Below are 17,768 nucleotides of genomic sequence, written 5' to 3'. Positions count from 1 at the left end.
TTAGTTTTTTGGTAAACTCCTTAATTTACCAGACCGTTCTGGAAGATTTGCTTCCAGCAGTTCTACATTAATGAAAGCGCAGAGGGTTTTGTTTTGACAGTCGTTTTTACAACATATTTTAGCTGTGTCTAAAGCTAACGGCTGTCCAGTTGCAGGCTAATGGATCAGGTTTGTATCTTAGAAAGCACTTTATTCACTAAAGCATTCTGAAATTCCACCCCTAGACAGACAGACAGATGGATGTCTGTCTGGATTTCCTACCATCTCCATCATTGGAAGCTGTGAATCAGTGGGGCTCTGTATGCAGAATGTCTCTCAAATAAAGGCATAACTTCACTTGGCAAACATTACTATGATTAAAAGACAGCCCACACCAGCCAGTACAGGACACCAATATTCCCCACACACGACTGACTCCTTATTTAGGGTTTCAACTGGAACAAAAAAAATCCTGACATTCATATGTAGTAAATTTATTTCCCCTTGGTCACCCTGGTATCAGATACTAGCCTTGTATATACATATCTAGTTTGAAAACTAGTATCTAGTAATCTCAGATTCCATTATTTGAACATTTTTCTCCTGCATCTTCCCTCATTTTGCTTTCTGCTACAGACTTTCTACTACATCGCACAGATTCAGATAGAAACTTCCCCTTCTAAAATGACTGCTGCTCACTCACCGCTACCTGAACCTGACAAGTTAGATGGAAAAAGGCAAACTAGACGGATTCTGGAATATTTCAGTTACTTGCTCAGAAATTACTGGGACCAGGGAAGTAAAATATTGAAAAAAAAATTTAAGTAATGACACATTCACATGAGATTTTTTGAAAGCAATTTGATAACCCACCAGCCTTGCTGTATACAGATTATCTACCATGCACATCTCTGAGTCTTTAATAACTTTTGGGAAATGTTACTATTACTTTTAAAAAACAACATTCAATTTTCCATTGAAAATAATTTCTCCGTTATGTTTTCTTAAATTGAAATTAAATATAGACTAGTCATAAGGATTCACTCCCTTGTGCCACTGAGGTGACTTTATAAAACATATGCTATTGTGGCACTTAACTCTTTGAGAGTTTCACATTTTTTATTTAATAGACAAAGGAATTTTAATTAAAATTGTATTTCCATTACCACACCTGAAAGTCCCTTTACTCATTTTACATTGTACTCTGAGTCCCTCTGAGGGTCCATCGGTGTTTAAATAGGAGATACATGCAGAATACTTGGATTAAGTGGGAATTTGGTAATTCAGTAAATCTCAGCATTTGGGAGAAATCTGTGGAACAGGAGAGTAAAACCGACAACTTCAAACGAGGTGTAAAAATGAAGTCTTAACTATCCAGTTACTACAGATCCCACATGAACTGTACAACGATAGAGCTGTTGGGTTGTTTTGCTGTGTGCTGTGTTCAGCAGTTGGCATCTTTTCATCCTTGAGGAGGTGCTTATATTTCAATAGCAGATTAAGTCATTGCTGTGAAACATCACAGGTTTTTGGTGGGGCTTTTTTTTAGTGCTTTAGGATCCTTTGGGATAAGAAGCTCTATTACAAAGGCATATTACTGCTTCTAGTAAAGGATGGGTTGTTTGCATTTGAAGCTAAACCTTAATTGATGCACTGCTGACCTCTTCCACAAACTTCAATAGTTCCTAAATTTTACACATAAAGCAGTACCAACCAGTTGCTAATAATAATTGATCTATATCCAAGCTGTAGGTTTAGCTGGGAGGTAGTTTTTTTTAAAAAAATCCAAATAATGACACTTCTAATGACCAATTAATTTCTTGCAAAGATGCAGAGTACATTACACAGAAGAAATGTGTTTCATAAGCAAGCATACTGTAAAAAATAATGCCAGTTTGCCACTTCTTGCTACCAAATATTTGCATTAGAGGAGCATTAAGGGTGATCAGCGCTCTCGAATTTTCTTTATTTGTACAAAGACACTTCTTCTTCATTTTCCCTGTACTTTTTCTTAACTACCAAGTAGATTCAGATGATTTGCTTCCTGAGAGCCCATATTGCCCTGCCATGAAGTCCGAGTGCTGAGCTAGCACCCCCGGCGTGGCAACCATGGTGCCTGTCCTCTGAAACCGGGTCTGGAAAACACTTCTGGTGCCACAAAAACAGGTTGAGCCCCGCTCCTCTCTGAGAAGCAGGCGTTAACAAATCGAGATTAAAAAAGCATGATTTTCTAGCAAAGCACCAAAGTCTAATATGAAGGAGTATGACTTAAGAGAATCGAGCAAAAAGGTTGCGAGTGGCAGCCATTTTAGTCAAAGAAGAGGAAGTCAGCTCAAATATTGCAAACCTGGGGGGGAAAAGTAGCATTTCTGTCATAACATGAGGCTTTTTGACCTGTTTTTGCATGCAGGCATCATGGTGAGTAAGGAGCCCAGCAAATGCTTACTCACCGCCTCGGAAAGCGAAGTTGAGCCAGCGGCTTCACTGGCGTTGGAGATGAAATACGCGCTGGATCCCAACCGGCAGATCAAGAAACGAAACAAAGCCCTCCAGGTGAGATTTAAAGATATCTGCGAGGCCCAGAACGAGCAGAGGGACAAGCAGCTCTCCAGCACCCAGGATCCCAACAAGAGAGAAGACAAGGCCATCTCCTACAGAACGGCTTATCGCAAGTACATGACAGTGCCTGCCCGGAGGTCCATCCCCAACGTCACCAAGAGCACAGGAGTTCAGACTTCACCCGATCTTAAAAAGTGTTACCAGACCTTTCCTCTGGACCGGAAAAAAGGGAATATTCTTAAAAGCGCCTCGACTGTCGACACCTTTAAGAGTGAAAACAACGGGTTTCTAATAGACGTTAAGGACAAAGACGGCAGGAGCTCAGGGGAGGCCGTTCCGTGGAGCAGGAAGGCCGGGAGCCTGCAGACAGCGGAGTTCATTTCCCACATCAACGAGCGCGGCAACGCGGGATCTCGCGACAACGGGGCCGAGGCCTGGCAAAGCAGCGATTTGCACAGCTCTCCCAAAGAGCCACCTCCTCCTCTCCCGAACTCAGCCGGCCCTGCTTCCGAGGAGCCCGCCGCCGCCCGAGGGAAGCAGGCGGCGGGGCGGCCGGGGAGCGAGGAGGCCGCCCAGCGCCTCCACGGGAGGGTCTTCAAGACTGAGGTGGCCACCGTTTATTTACCGGCGGCTGGTTCGAACGCCTCGCAGCCCGACCTGCCAGACCTCGCGGCCGAGGCCGACTGGTCACCGTGCCCGACAGCCGAGGAGGACAAAAAGAGGACTGTGCACCTGAACGGTGTCCAGCCCCAGGCGGGAGATGCTCGAGCCTGCTCGTCGCGGGTGCAGTGCCAAGCCCCCGAATGTAACGAACAGACCCTTCAGATGAACGTTTCGCCTATGGAGGAGAACCAGCCTTGCCAGACAGCCGTCGCGGTGAGCGAGGAATGCCAACAAATCGTGCCTCACACGGAAGTTGTGGACTTGAAAGCGCAGCTTCAGATGATGGAAAATTTGATCAGCTCTAGTCAGGAAACCATTAAAGTGTTGTTGGGTGTTATACAGGAGCTAGAGAAAGGAGAAGCTCACAGAGAAGGGTGAGTAGAAGCTTTTTAAATGAGTATAAGCTGTTTAAAATGGCTATTCTAACAAGTCCTGCCCTTGAATTTGCTAATGTAAATTTGCACCCGCCACCGCTCATTCCTCCGCAGCACACCAAGACGTTACACATGGCGTTGCTCACGCAGGCTAAGTTTGGCTGCTTCAGAGGCAAGTCCTAGGGAAACCTGCCAGAAGGATTCGCAGATTTGGTATCTGCTTGTCCTAGGATGTAATTAAGTAGTTATTTAACGAAGGAGCTATAATGTCTTTTCTTGTACTGTGTCTACTGAGCACAGAACGAGCCGCTCTCCAAACAGGATTAGTGAGGATGCTTTCACATCAGCAACTTGTATTAACTGTAATACCTCACACCGCATGAAAAGCGGCAGAAAAACCTTAATTCTGTAAGAGACTTACCTTTTTAAGATTAAGGGATATTATTACAACTCTTAATATAATTCCATTAATGGCATATGAATCCTGTCTGTTTTACTTTCACCTTCTGAATTTTTAATATTTCTTTCAGAAAGAAATTAAATTACAACTTTGAATATCAAAGTCTTTTTTACAGCATTCACACTACTCTACACACGACAAACTTGAGCATAAAGAAACAAGATTTTTTCTTATCCCTAACTTAGGTTACTTACATCAACCTATAAGGCATTACAAATAAGTTACTATAACATAGTACAACCTTTAATTTTTACCTAGACAGTTCAACCTGTCTCTTACATTATCTTAACAAGCATTCCTCAGACTTACTTGCCTTAGTTTACTAATCTTTATTCAATGAATGCACCTCAAAATGTATGTGCACTGTTTGTGTGTTTTTAAATACTTCTGTAATTAAATCATAATTTGGCAGAAGAAATCTGGATTTTAAAATTAGAAGCCAGTAGCTCTTGCTACTTAAAGCAGCACATGTTTTAATGGGAGTCAAAAAGGTACAGCTTAAGATTTGTAATTCAACTGTTCCTCTAGGAATGCAGAAAATATCTTGTTAATCCTAAAAATTCAAAATGTTTTTCATTAAAAAATCATCTTAGCTCTTGGACAATGTTGTCAACACAGCCTTAGCATTTGCAGTTGATTTTACAGCTGGTTATAGTATTTTTAGAATACCTTGTCAAATCCTGGAACTTCAGACTGGGAAGCTTCTTGATCTAGCTGAAAGCAACACAGACTCGCTGATTATTTTTTTAAATTGTTATTCAGAAAAAGTATTCCTCTGACTTTCTTAACTTACTGAAACTGCAGGAGAATTGGAAAGAAGGGGCATGCTGCTTCTCAAATCACAAAGTAGGGAAAAATATTTCTTCAGCATAACTCATCATCTGATCATCAAGAACCCTGTGTGTATGAAGACACACATCTACCCCCAGTCGTCTGCTATAAATACCAATGCTCCCTCCATATACTTATATATCTGGTTTTTTTTCCTCTTTTCCCAAAGATAACAGAGCAGCAAGTGCAGCAGATACTTTTTATTGCCTTCACATAAGCTGACCCATTTAATGTAGTGAACACTAGGAGTATATCCCTGCCCTTAGCACAAACTATTGATGGTTGCTCGTATCTTCACATAATCCCTCTGAAGTTGTCAACCTGACCAAGCTGTATCCTGTATTAGCCCTAAAACAGTGTAACTATGCATAAACCCCAGTTCTCCAGAATATCTCTACTGCCTCTTATACACACAGACTTGTGTATTAGAGTCTGCAAGACTACATTGTATTTGACCAGAAAGAGCATATTTATTAGCACTCCTTTACTTTCCCCCATAGGTTCCCCAGCAATGGTGAAATCACCACCTAAAGCTACATCCCACATTTTGAAATCTTTTCAAGCATGTTGTGATATGTGGAAGAGACAATTAAAATGTTTTAATGATTCTTTGACATTAACTGTAACCAGTGGCAGTCACACCAGGGGTCAAGGTTAAGTATAAAAATTGGAAGCGAAGTTATCTACAAATCAAAGTGAGGTTTCACACAGCGGGGTTGTTTCAAACACAAGGACATACATAAAGGTGCTGTCTTAAAACTTACTGAGAGCAGAAAAGGGCCTCAACTTGGAGCTGCTTTCAGCTCCAGGCATGTCCCAAACATGCCTCCTTCCAGCTAGACACGAAGGATGTAAAGATGGGGAAGGAGGAAAGGAGGGACATGCATACTTGCACATTTTCTCATGTTTTAGGAATTCTGCTCTTCCAGATCCATCTAATTTTCTAGCACTTGGGTGATTTTAAAGGAGATTGCACAAGGGAGTCCAGCATTATGCTTGGGACATTTCTGTTCTCCACTGATCACACTCCAGAGCTGAAAGAACACTCTGTTCTTGTGCAAAGCACCAACGCATTATTAACATGAAGCCTGTCTTTATCCCTATTTCCCTCAGATTAGACAACTATTTCAATAATAGGTGCCCCATCCTTTTATTAGAATAATTCTTTCCAATTGCATTCATTTCTACAACATTTTTACCACACAGACCCACCACTGTGTACACTAGCACATATCTTCTCAATTTTAGCACGTTGATCTTTTTTCCTTGTACAACTAGGTGTTAGGTCAGTTTACAACAAGAAATTAAAAGCAGCACTACTGCTACGTCTCTCACTGCAGCATATACAAGGCTTCCATCTGCTAAAACAGAAAACAATGGTCTGTGTTTATGAAGCTCTCCTAGTTTATGTATATTAAATTCCTTACAATAACATACATCAAGAAACAAATACAAATAACACACTGCTGGTAAAAAAAAACAAAACCAAAAACAAAAACAACCAAAAAAAAACCACCAAAAAAAACCCCAAAAAAAAACAAAGCACCAAACCCGCAGCTAAATCTCTTAATCAGATTTTTCTCCCTTCAAGAAAATCAGTGTTCTTTAAGTGCTGTTGTAGTGCCATGGGACTAGTGCTCAGTGGATTCATTTTCACTAATACGCTGTAGGTCTTGAACTGCTATTACTGCAATTCATCACTAAATGAGTCTATGCCAGCAAAATTGTGTCAGCATCTCTGAAGATAGTAGTATCATCCTTTGGGTGCATATCATCTCTGTATACTTTTCAAAATGTCAGTACTACATTATCTACAATTAGCAACAACAGACAGCACTCAGGAAAAAAAAAAAAAAACAGAAAAGAAAAGAAAGGGGAAAACCACCAGAGGAGGAAGAGAAACAGAGTGGCTCTAACACCCGACGGAGCCGAGGGCTCACGTCGCTCTGCCAGATCCGAGACTTCGAGGGTGCAGCGTGACCTCTCGCTTCCCCTGACCTGGGATCAGGCCCCATTTATTGGTCACAGAATGCAAAATTCAGGCCATCAGGAAACACAGCTCTTACCATCAGGCACTGCGTGATTTTAATGCATTAAATCTATCTAAATAACACATAGTAGATTTGGGGACAGGGCTAGAAATTGTTATTGCTAGCCTGTGACCCCCCCCAAGATCAAAGGAAATTATTAAAACTGTATATTTCATATGTGCATCATTATTTACTATTTGGCAAAATGGTAATTACATCTCACTATGTGGAAGCTTCTACAACAAGAAAAATTACAGCAAAAGGCATTGAACAACAACTGCGTTAAGTCATGCATGAACAAAAGTAACAGAGCTACAGCTTCAGTTCAGGCTTCCAGCTCAAAGCTGGGAAAATGTTGAATATTACATGAAGCAAGGTGCAGCTTTACAACACAAAACAAGGTTCATGCTCTGAATGATGTTTGCTTTAACTATTAGCAATCTGTATCGACTCTGGACATATTTGTCTGTATTCAGATCCAGTGCATTCAACTAAGGGAGCCAAATTCTGCTCTGTTTACCTGGGTGGGTCTTCACTAAGGACAGCAGGATTGAGAGCAAAGAGCAAGTCACTAATTCCAAAACCTGCTTAACTGCAGTACCGCCTATGAAATATGTAACAGAAAATGAACAGATAATCACAAATATTTTGCAGCTGGAGGACACCGATGACCTGCCCCTTAAAGCCTTACTGTGAAAAGTAACAGTAATCTCATTATACAACAAATCAGCCATTTTAGTAAACAAAGAACTCAATTTGCTGTACAAAAATAAGTCACAGTATTTTGACTCTGACAGGCCAAATGCTACACATTAGACAAGAATTAAATGAACCTGTTTCAGAGATAATTTATATTAATTTATACAGTGGTTCAGGAATTTAAAGAGCTCTCAACAGTCATGAAACAAGGAGTCCCAGGCTCCTTCGAAGAGGTTTTGAAAGAACATGTTCTCATGGACAGAATTTAGATGTTATTTCATGTTTTCCAATCAATAAGGGACATTTGTCTCTTTCTGAGGGACACGTAATTTCTAAGCAGAAAATAAACCAATACTGTGCGTGTCTGGATGGATGTTTGAACCAAAGAGCAGAGGAGAGCTTCACCCAGTGCGAAGCATCCTCACCCAAATACTGCTGTCTTAAAAATACTGCAAGCCATCATCCTCAGGGTCACAAGAGCTGAGCATAAACTTACCATCCTGACTCAGGAACGATGGCAAATGAAAGTCAAATAGCCAAAGCAATTATTGCCCAGATTGTTTGCTTTTCTCCTTTTCAGAAGCTACTTCAAGTCCACTTCAGCTACTCAGCTCAAATGAAGGAGACAGAGCAAATAAAGGTAGTAACAACCTCTGCTGTCTAACTCCATTCATCTACACACGAGCCAATGCTCTTAAAAACTGGGGGGGTTCCTTCTTTCACGTAAGGAGGAAAGAGCTTACAAGAATACAGCCTCTGAAAGCACAGCCTTACATTGGAAGTAATGGGCTAGCTGCAGAAATGATATGACATGGTTTCACTGGGGATTTCCCCCTCCCTTTGGTTTTGTTTTGCTTTTTCAACTGCAGACATGGCACAGGAAAAGTTTAAGAAAATCCTTTCTAAGAGAAAACCAGGAAATGGAGGGAAGCAATAGACAGATATTAACAGCAGAAGACAGCTGCGCTACAAATAAATATATGAAAACCAGAAAGAACAAATTCCATCTGTGATGCACAAACTGCATCCTACACTGAGTGCCACCAGGTTTTACGAGCCTGTAACAGCAGTCCTTTGGGACAGGAGTATGATGACGAGCTTTATTTTCAGCTCTGTGATCTTTACATACATCCATTTTGCCTGGCCTTTGGAATAGTCACATTCATTCTGACAGGCAACTAGCGATAGGACAAGAGGACATAGCCTCAAGCTTCGCCAGGGAAGGTTCAGGTTGGACATTAGGAAGCATTTCTTCTCAGCAAGGGTCATTAGCCATTGGAAGGGGCTGCCCAGGGAGGTGGTGGAGTCACCATCTCTGGAGGGGTTTAAGAAAAGCCTGGACATGGCACTTAGTGCCATGGTCTAGTTGACAGGGTGGTGTCAGGGCAATGGTTGGACTCGATGATCCCAGAGGTCTCTTCCAACCTGACTGATTCTGTGACTATTACTCTACCTGAGACCACCTCCTAAATTCCCATCACTCTACCCTCACTACAGTAGTTGTATTTCAGAATATGCATCATTTACAGATCATTCCCAAACTCAGATATACCAAACCACCTTGGAGATTGGAACAATTCAGCTTTCTAAGGCAGAGACAGGAATTCTCTTTGGATGCATCTTCCTTAGTCAAGGAAAATAAATAATTTTTGCACAAATCAGTGCTTTGTGGATCTTGCGATCCTTGGGCCAGTGGGTGGTTGGGTGTTTTTTTGAAGTTCTCATCCATACAGACCATTTTCTCTGCTGTTTCCACAAAGATCAGTCTTAGAGTGACGCATTCGACTACTGTAGTAGCGGTTTTTATTTTCTAATTCCAACAGCAACAGAACACCCTTCTCTTCCTTGTCTTATACCCATTCATATAACTACTCCCTCTCTTTTTCTAAGTATACAGTTAATTCTAATCATTAATAGCTGAACTGTCAGGCTTCATCACTGCCCAAAAGGTGTATGTGTCACGCTATAAACTTAAGAGCCATATTCAACCAAAATGCATTCCACGATCATTTATGCTTTTCCATTAGGTCTAAAACTAAAGCAGTTTTCAGATGAATTCTCTGCACGTGGACCCGTGACAGGTCCTCTCCCCTTGCCCTGTGCTCATTTCCCAATTACAGCTCATCCCTCAGCCATCACGCAGATGCTCACCTACCCTTCCCTGAAAGCAGGATAAGTATTAAGATGCCATAAAAGTCCATTTACCTGCCCTCACCATAAGTAACTTGGTTTTCCAAGGTATAAAGCAGCGGGCCAGCCTTCTCCCTTCTGTATTCCCCCCAAGCACAAATCAAGCAGATGTGGCAGAGCAATACGCTACACACTGACATACCTCCTCACTGCAACAGTTTCATTATATGCCAAGGCTGTGTATTTCCTAATGGAGACTACTTCACTGTCAGCCCACATGAGCACCCTTGTGCCCTCTTATTTAAAATTCTCCGTAACCCCAAATGAAAGCTGATTATATAAGATCGATCGTTAAAAGATCCAGTATCATTCAAGGTAAAAGATCACAGTATCAACCAGGTTGGAAGAGACCTCTGGGATCATCGAGTCCAACCATTGCCCTGACACCACCCTGTCAACTAGACCAGGGCACTAAGTGCCATGTCCAGGCTTTTCTTAAACACATCCAGAGATGGTGACTCCACCACCTCCCTGGGCAGCCCCTTCCAATGTCTATGACCCTTTCTGAGAAGAAATTCTTCCTAATGTCTAACCTGAACCTCCCCTGGCGAAGCTTGAGGCTGTGTCCTCTTGTCCTATCACTACTTGCCTAGCGATCAGCATCAGCCAAGGTTCAACACCTCATATTACACTTTTTCTGAATTAGATCACTAAAAAACAATCCGGAGTTAGATCTACAAGGGCAGGTAACGTGAGTATTTCATAGCACAGTATTTCATAGACCTTCAAAACTTGATGAGGTTTGTATTTTGGATCGGATTTTTTCATTAGAGTTTATGCTGTTACTCACAATCAAAGCTTCAGGGCGTATAAAAAGGGCAAACTTTTATGGTTCACAGACGTTCCTGGAACATGTGTCACAGGTATTCAGAGTACCTAGATACCATAAGGTGTAAGATAAAGAGCTCTGTCTTAAATAACCCTACTGTCATAGCCAGCTTACAGCTATTAAACGTCCTTTGTTAGGAACACAGTGGTAGGAGGTTTTCAACAAGCAAACGATGATGTACGCAAATGAAAAGCAAACTGTTAGCAACAACCACTATGTGGAATAAACATAAAACATAAACAAGCAAAAAAAGAAACATAATATCTTTAGCAAAGTTACTTGATCTTACTGCTTACTCTTTTCTCAAAAAAATGACACTAGGAACATTCTGAGTCTCAGAAAATATAACTTATTTTGTGAATATATTCCAGCTTTTTATGTGCATATACTATACAGGCACAATTTGAAGAAAAAGGATTTGAAGTATTCAGAAAAATAATTTGATTTATATCTAGTTGCTATTCGATACACTTTAAAAACAAGACAAAATACCTTTCACCACCACACCTCCCCATTTCAGCAGGGTTCAGCAGCACTTCAGGCTTTTGATGTGAAAATAAGGTTCAAGACTTTTCCATCAGGTTGGCTGCAGTGACACGAAGGCCAATAAAAGCAAACTTCCACCATTCAAATCTGGAAATGCTGGTGAAGTCTTATAATGAACTATGAGAAAAAAAAAAGTAAGCAGACTACGTTCTTGCTAAATATATCCCTGTGAATTACTGCAGATCATAAGGGAAGCTTTTCCAACTGTCACCAAGCTGTCCAAATTACATACCTGCAAGGAGAGTTTTTCTGCTAAATCAGTCTTTTAAAGAGGATGTTATTTAGGTACTGAATTATCAATTTTCACTTTACACAATTAGAGTAATCCTTTAATAACTGCATTTTGACTGTCGGTAGTATTAGAATCCAAAGAGGCAGAGCAGTGAGCCAGGTACCTATCCAGTCACGTAAAAATGAGACAAAACGAGCCTTATAGCATCGAATTTCTCACTGCTGTTTGTTCGCCAAGAGATTAATCCTGAGATTTCTAACTGACAGCTCCTTCTGAGCCCCTACGCTTACCCAAAGAAACACTTCTTCTGACTTGGGAGAAATGGGTTTCGACTGGACAATTTCAGTAAAAAGTCTTGTCTGAAGAGGGGCATTTTGTTTTCAAACTGTTGAGGCTCCCAGCGACCCCAGGTTCAGAATTAAGATGTAAACATGCAGTTCAGTCTTAAGAAAGCTCCTGCGCAGCACATTCAGGGAACTGAGGGTAAACAAGCGTCGGAGATGATGAAGAGTTGAGCTGGATTCAAATATCTGTGGACTGTTCCAGTAACTGGAAAACACCACCTCTGAAGCGAGGAGCTCCTAAGCACGTGTCTGGCCATCCTGCCTGCGTGCCACCTCTGTGTCACTGCTCGCTTCTTTGTTTGATTACAGATCCAGGATCTGTTCCCAGCTCAGACCTTGAAAAAGCTAAGGTGGTCTACACTGTTTCTTAGATCTTAAGGGCTTCATTTTGGGCTTTGCAAACACAGGGGAATTTTGAAGATAGATGAGTAAATAGATAATCAAGTTTAGACACGCATGGCAGTCCAACACAGGGGCACGGGCACGTATTCGCTGCCTGCAGTCAGCACCAGGCTTCACTTCCCTGTCATTGAACCATTTTGTCCGTGTTACAAGCAAACACGCAGAAGAGCAGCAGTTTAACAGAACACTTCAACAAAATCTGGGCAATTCAGAGCTTTTTGCGACGGTTTATTGTCATGGTTTGGTTTTGCATCTCATGGAGCAGCAGCGTAGGGATCGGCTGTGTCACAGGTCAACCAAGAAGGAAAGGTGCCGTTTGACGGGAGGCTGGAAGCCTCTCCAAACATGCCCAGCTGTGCTTAGCCCTATTTTATGAATAAGATGATGATGGAGGATATTTTTCACCACATCACTTGCTGCATGAACAAAGCAGAAGAGGACAGAGAGCACTGTATTAGGTATACTACAATTTTTTTCTCTTGGTTCCAATATCCTGAGAAGACGCGACAGAAGCTGAGTGTGGTCTAATAATTCATCAGCACGAGAGACTGGGTTGTAGAGATGAGCAGAGGTATTTTGACGCTAACAAGGCAATTTACACTCCGGAATAGTTCAACCTGGGATGACTTAGGTGATTTCTTTGGTAAATGCGAAGAGATTTGTTTACTTCATTGTTATCCATACAAGCTCAGAAAAAATTCCCAGGGATGAGACTTTCTGAGCATCTGTGTACAAAGCTCAAGCAAATGCCAAACTGCTGCTCTACAGATTCTACTGTACTGCAGTGAAATATTAAACTGCCATTATTTAAGGAAACCAGAAAATAGGAAGTATTATTCAAGAGTTATTCAAGCTGCAGAGAAAAAGAGTTCAGCACTTGCAGGGTCCTTCCTGCTGCTTTTTTCTCCACACAATTCCCCACCCTTCTTGCAAGTACCATGCAATCAGCAAGATCAGTGGCCAGCAGTCATACTCCATAGTCTCAATTTTATGCTACCACATAATATTTAGAATTTTAAACAAGCTCTTTGGTTTGCATATGGTATGGCTGATGTAGTTATTATTGTAAGCTGGTATATATATTACATACAGAATTAATTAATTTTAAAATTATGTGGGTTTGGGGGTAGAACAGCAGTGGGAAGTTGGAAAAGGAACATAACATGCTCTGAAGCTGCAGTAAAAGGACGGATGCAGCAGAGCTGATGATGAGCTGCAGGCTCAGAAGTCTCAGGGCATCTGAGTAACGATGCTCTGAGGTCAGGAGCAAGTCCCAGGAGAGAGGTGTAGAGTGCAAAGGGTAAAGAGACAGACCTCATTGTAGTGTAAGTACTGAGTGCGCTCCCTGATAACCCGCTGGATGCATTTGGCCTAAGAACTATACGCCAGCAGTACAGTTGCTACTCAGCTAAAGCAAACAAATTCCCTGAATTATTATTAATACAAAGGGTTGACATTTTAATTATCTGCCTGATTTTTCTGATGAGACAACAGAGGTACAAGTATTCAAGAGAGACGCTAGACCTTGCATGCGCCTAATTCCTATAAGATTTTGTGATTTCACTTGAAATACATTTTAATTCTCTCCATTCTCAGTGGTTTTTTTTCAATCACTAGACAGCCCTATTAAAATATGTATTTTTTTAAAAAAACCACTTCACTCCCTGACTAACCTGAGTATAATATAAAATGTATTTACGGGGTGAAAGCACTTGAATTGCTGTCTTGGGAGTCATGCCATACACCCACAGTGCAAATATCTCAAAAAGAAAATTACTCATCTGCTTCCAGCTGTCAGGATTCAGTAAAAGACAACAAACCACTGTCTTGGAAACAGTCTGAAAAAATCTCACCACTGAGCTTCTGTACATTTCAAAGTATTTTCAGAAACCAAATGAATAATATCAGGCCTGTAATAACAAGACAGGGAAAAAAAGTGGAAAAAAGATTTTGATATTTTAGAGCATCAGAGGATTTCTGCTTTCATCCTCTGCCATCAGTTAAAAAAAACCTTTCAAAAATGAGTCAGTGAATTTGTGCTGTGTTTCTTTTGCCTTTTTTTTGTCCATGTTAAAACATACTTGTACCCAGCGTGACAGCTAGGGCCTTCCCCACTATTCTGGTGACAGTCAGAGGCTGCCTGGCCACAGGCTGCTCTGAGTAGTCCAAGGACTTCCACCCTGCTCACGGAGCTAACCCCTACCTTGCCACATAGAGGGGAACAGATCCTCTCCAACACGAGTAAGGGGCCCACGTTTACGGGGAGACGCACCAAGGATGCTCCCAGGGCTTGTACTGGGGAACCAAACAAGCAAAGCCAACAAACGCTGGGGCAGGGGGAAGAAAAAAATCTTCAGGTGAAAGCCAAGGAGAGAAAAAAGGGGAAGAAAAAAAAAAAACAAACACAAAATACAACATACCTCTGAAAATAATTCAGTGTTTGCATCCAGCAGTAGACATCAAACAAAAAAGCCTCAAGACAACGCTCAAAGCACAACGCTGTTCTTGATTTTTATCGGGCTGTACTGCTATCGTCTACAAATGAAAACTGCTAATTAGTAATTATGAATGTAATGAAAACACAGCAGCAGTAAGGCTAAAACAATTTTTCTACTGGGCAAGTGATTTTTCTGAACACCTTTATATGAGCCAAAGGCTGAACCGAGGTGTTTTATACCTGCATGTACCTGCTGCTTTGACAGCAGAATATAAGTTCTTGAGGGAACCAGAGGCAGATATTCATCCAACAGAAACATGATTTTGCGGATACAAACGCATTTGTATGAGGCTTTGCACTGAGCTAGAATCGCAAATCTTTCCTAGGTTAGACTAAACCTATATGACTAAGCAGGATTTATTTTAACCAGCAGTACATAGAAGTGATTTTCCTGCAGTTTACATAGCTAAAACATGAGTTATTTAAGTCATAAGGACAACTGAAACACACATGACATAGTGAAGTCATCTTATTCTGCCAAAAGGTGAATTATTTTAATAGTAAGTACGGATGATTTTCTCTTGAAGCACAGTTATTAGGAATATTAGCTCCGTAATACTTCACAGTAGGAAGCAAAGAGTTTGAGAAGTTCTCCACCAGACTATTTAGTTTTAAACTGTTATTCTGTAAAGCCAGGTAACATTAGTGTATTTAACTAGCTATGCTCTAAATAGGCCCAGCAGGACAAGGCCATGCATGGAAATACAACACCCGTTTATACGAAGACTTAAGGAGAACCATGGCCTACACTTCCTCAGCTATTCAGCACGGCCAGAACCATCACTTCAAAACCACTTCAAAGGCCCACTGCCTTCTTAAGATAATTCATTTCACTATATTTTAGTAAAAACACCACCAAAAAAAATCTTGAAGCCTGTTTATCCTCCTTGTTGGTGGTAATACATCAAAAGTGTGATGAACATCAATATCATCTAAAGAGTGCACCCATCAGAGCAGAAACACACTCTGAAGCGCAGCCACTTCTGCAAAACCGTGCCATTAAGTAACTCAATTAAAATGAAGTGTTCCCCACATCCCAGCAGATACGGGAAGACATCCAGGCATAACAGATATATCCTTCCAAATCACTTTGTAAAAACAAACAAAAAATCTTAATAGATGTCCAGGATACTTGAATTAGTGCCCCTTCGCTAGCTACCTACTGAACAACAGGAAAAAAAAAATCAGCATATACAGATCCAAGCTTCCCTTTCTCAGCTCAATGGAGTCTAAATTATACGAGCAAAAAACTACTCAAATGCAAAGATTTTGATGATACAGTTGGTATTTTCAAAAAGAGCCTCAAGCAGGTACACGAATTCTGCATTTCACAGGGATTTAGAAGGTGTAATTCCCTTAGGCTCCTCTGAAAATTGCAGCCTATTATTAGTTACTGCCAGTCCATGTCAGCAAAATGGTTGTTCTTCGTTATAATATTTTAATACTTGGAAGTGTTAATTGAGGTTAAGCTCAGGTTGTGCCAAGAATGCTAAAAGAAATGCATTAAAATGAAAGCCGCCTAAAAAAATTGGCAAAGTAGATAGCAAGCATAGGTGAAAACCTGAGTACGGAGATGAGACACCCTTCCCAAGATGGCAGAGCCAGTGAGATGCAGACAGAGCAATACAACTAACCTCTGTCCATCCCTTCTCCAGAACCTGGACCATACAGCACCACGTAATACATGAGATTAACCATGCCCATCTGCGCACATCCACATGAAAACAGAAAATACAAGATGTAGGTATCAAAGAATGAAGCTGTTGGGAGTAATGATCTCTTGTTAGTGTATATCAAAACACATTAGGTGCTAAAGTAGTATGAAACACAGTAATAATATGAATACCAGGGAAGCTGATTAAACATTCCAGTATATGCATTCAGTTCCCTTCTTCCCCATCAGCATGTATCCCATCAAACCAGAAACGAACAGTGCTGTGTTTACTTTGCTGTATTGATAGGATACCAAAAAAAAGTATCACTCAAGTCTATTTTCTTTATTGTTTTTGAAAAAAAAAATCATAAAGTAGTATAGGTTCTAGCCAATTAACCAGAAAGCAATCTAATTAAACCAAAATATTTCCTTCAGCATCCACAAGATAAATATTTTTCCAAACATAAAGTAGACCATCTTTCTTCCTATGATTACTGAGGACAAAATGGGGAGCTGCTGACTGGTAGGGGAAGGGGTTACAGTTGGTGGGGTCTGACCCATGGAAGCCAGCAGTAGACATCAAGAGCGAACTCATGTTAGAAGGCAAAGATGCCACGTGCTGCCCTCTGACTGCACCTCACATCTGAACACCAGCAGATCTGTTCTGAAAGGTACACGCCAGATGGGTCAGCACAACCTCGTGGTGATCGAGTTTAACCTTCTTAAAGAATGGATGAAAAAAGGGAGAGACTGAAGCAAGTTATGAAATTTAATACTACTTATACTTAAATCAATGAGGCATCCCCAAAACCAAGATGTTAAGATTGGTAAAATGAGCTGCAAGGCTTAATGCTGAGATTATTTTTCCGTGGAGTACATCGCCCACGGGAGCTGCAGCTCGGGGGACTGCCAGCTCCCAGGCATCTCACTCAATACAAAGTGAAATACTCCACTTTGGATCTAAACCAGACCAAAACCAACTTTAATTTCTCTAAAAAGAAAAACAAATGCTCTGTAGGAATCTTTGTTTTGTGGAAAACTTTACATTTTACAGGATTTACTCTTAGAGAAAAACACCGTCTAGTTTACCAATGGAGAGAAAAGGTTACTGGTCTCTAGCCTGAGCTCTTCTACACTGGAATACCCTTGAAATTATTTTTAGGGGGAGGGGAAAAAGTAGCTTATCCAAAATACTCTATCTCACAATCACCCAGAACTCTGCTCTCCTGAGCCTGGTATCCAGGCTGTGCTCACAGACTGTTTTAGCAGTTAACACTGATCGGAAGCTCTATTTTTCAGGCAGTCTGCACTGCAAATCAACCTCATTGCCTAAGATTTACATGGAAACGCTATGCCACGAGTAAAATCTTCGCTGGCATGAAGTAGATTAATTCCATGCAAGTGTTTATGTAGATAATTACGTGAAAACAAGAAAGTGAAAGTCCAAAGCCCTGGGGTATCAACAACAGAATTCGTTCA

The 17,768-nt window shown here is 41.0% G+C and overlaps 2 protein-coding genes across 3 annotated transcripts in view; one reads left to right on the top strand and one right to left on the bottom strand.

Annotated features, from left to right (window-relative positions):
- The window catches only part of DOCK1 (dedicator of cytokinesis 1), a 313,699-nt gene that overhangs the window by 172,357 nt on the left and 123,574 nt on the right, over positions 1–17,768 (bottom strand). The gene's annotated exons all lie outside the window — the stretch shown is intronic.
- Positions 2,395–17,768, top strand: part of INSYN2A (inhibitory synaptic factor 2A) — a 29,724-nt gene continuing 14,350 nt past the window's right edge. Inside the window, exon 1 of the mRNA XM_068399960.1 lies at positions 2,395–3,575. Within this exon, the coding sequence (XP_068256061.1) occupies positions 2,395–3,575 (1,181 nt within the window). The remainder of the gene's footprint in view (positions 3,576–17,768) is intronic.

This window comes from Nyctibius grandis, chromosome 4 (assembly GCF_013368605.1).
Source record: "Nyctibius grandis isolate bNycGra1 chromosome 4, bNycGra1.pri, whole genome shotgun sequence".
Lineage (NCBI taxonomy): Eukaryota > Metazoa > Chordata > Aves > Nyctibiiformes > Nyctibiidae > Nyctibius > Nyctibius grandis.
Note: the sequence above shows the minus strand (reverse complement) of the source record. Positions and strands in the feature narration are given on the sequence as shown.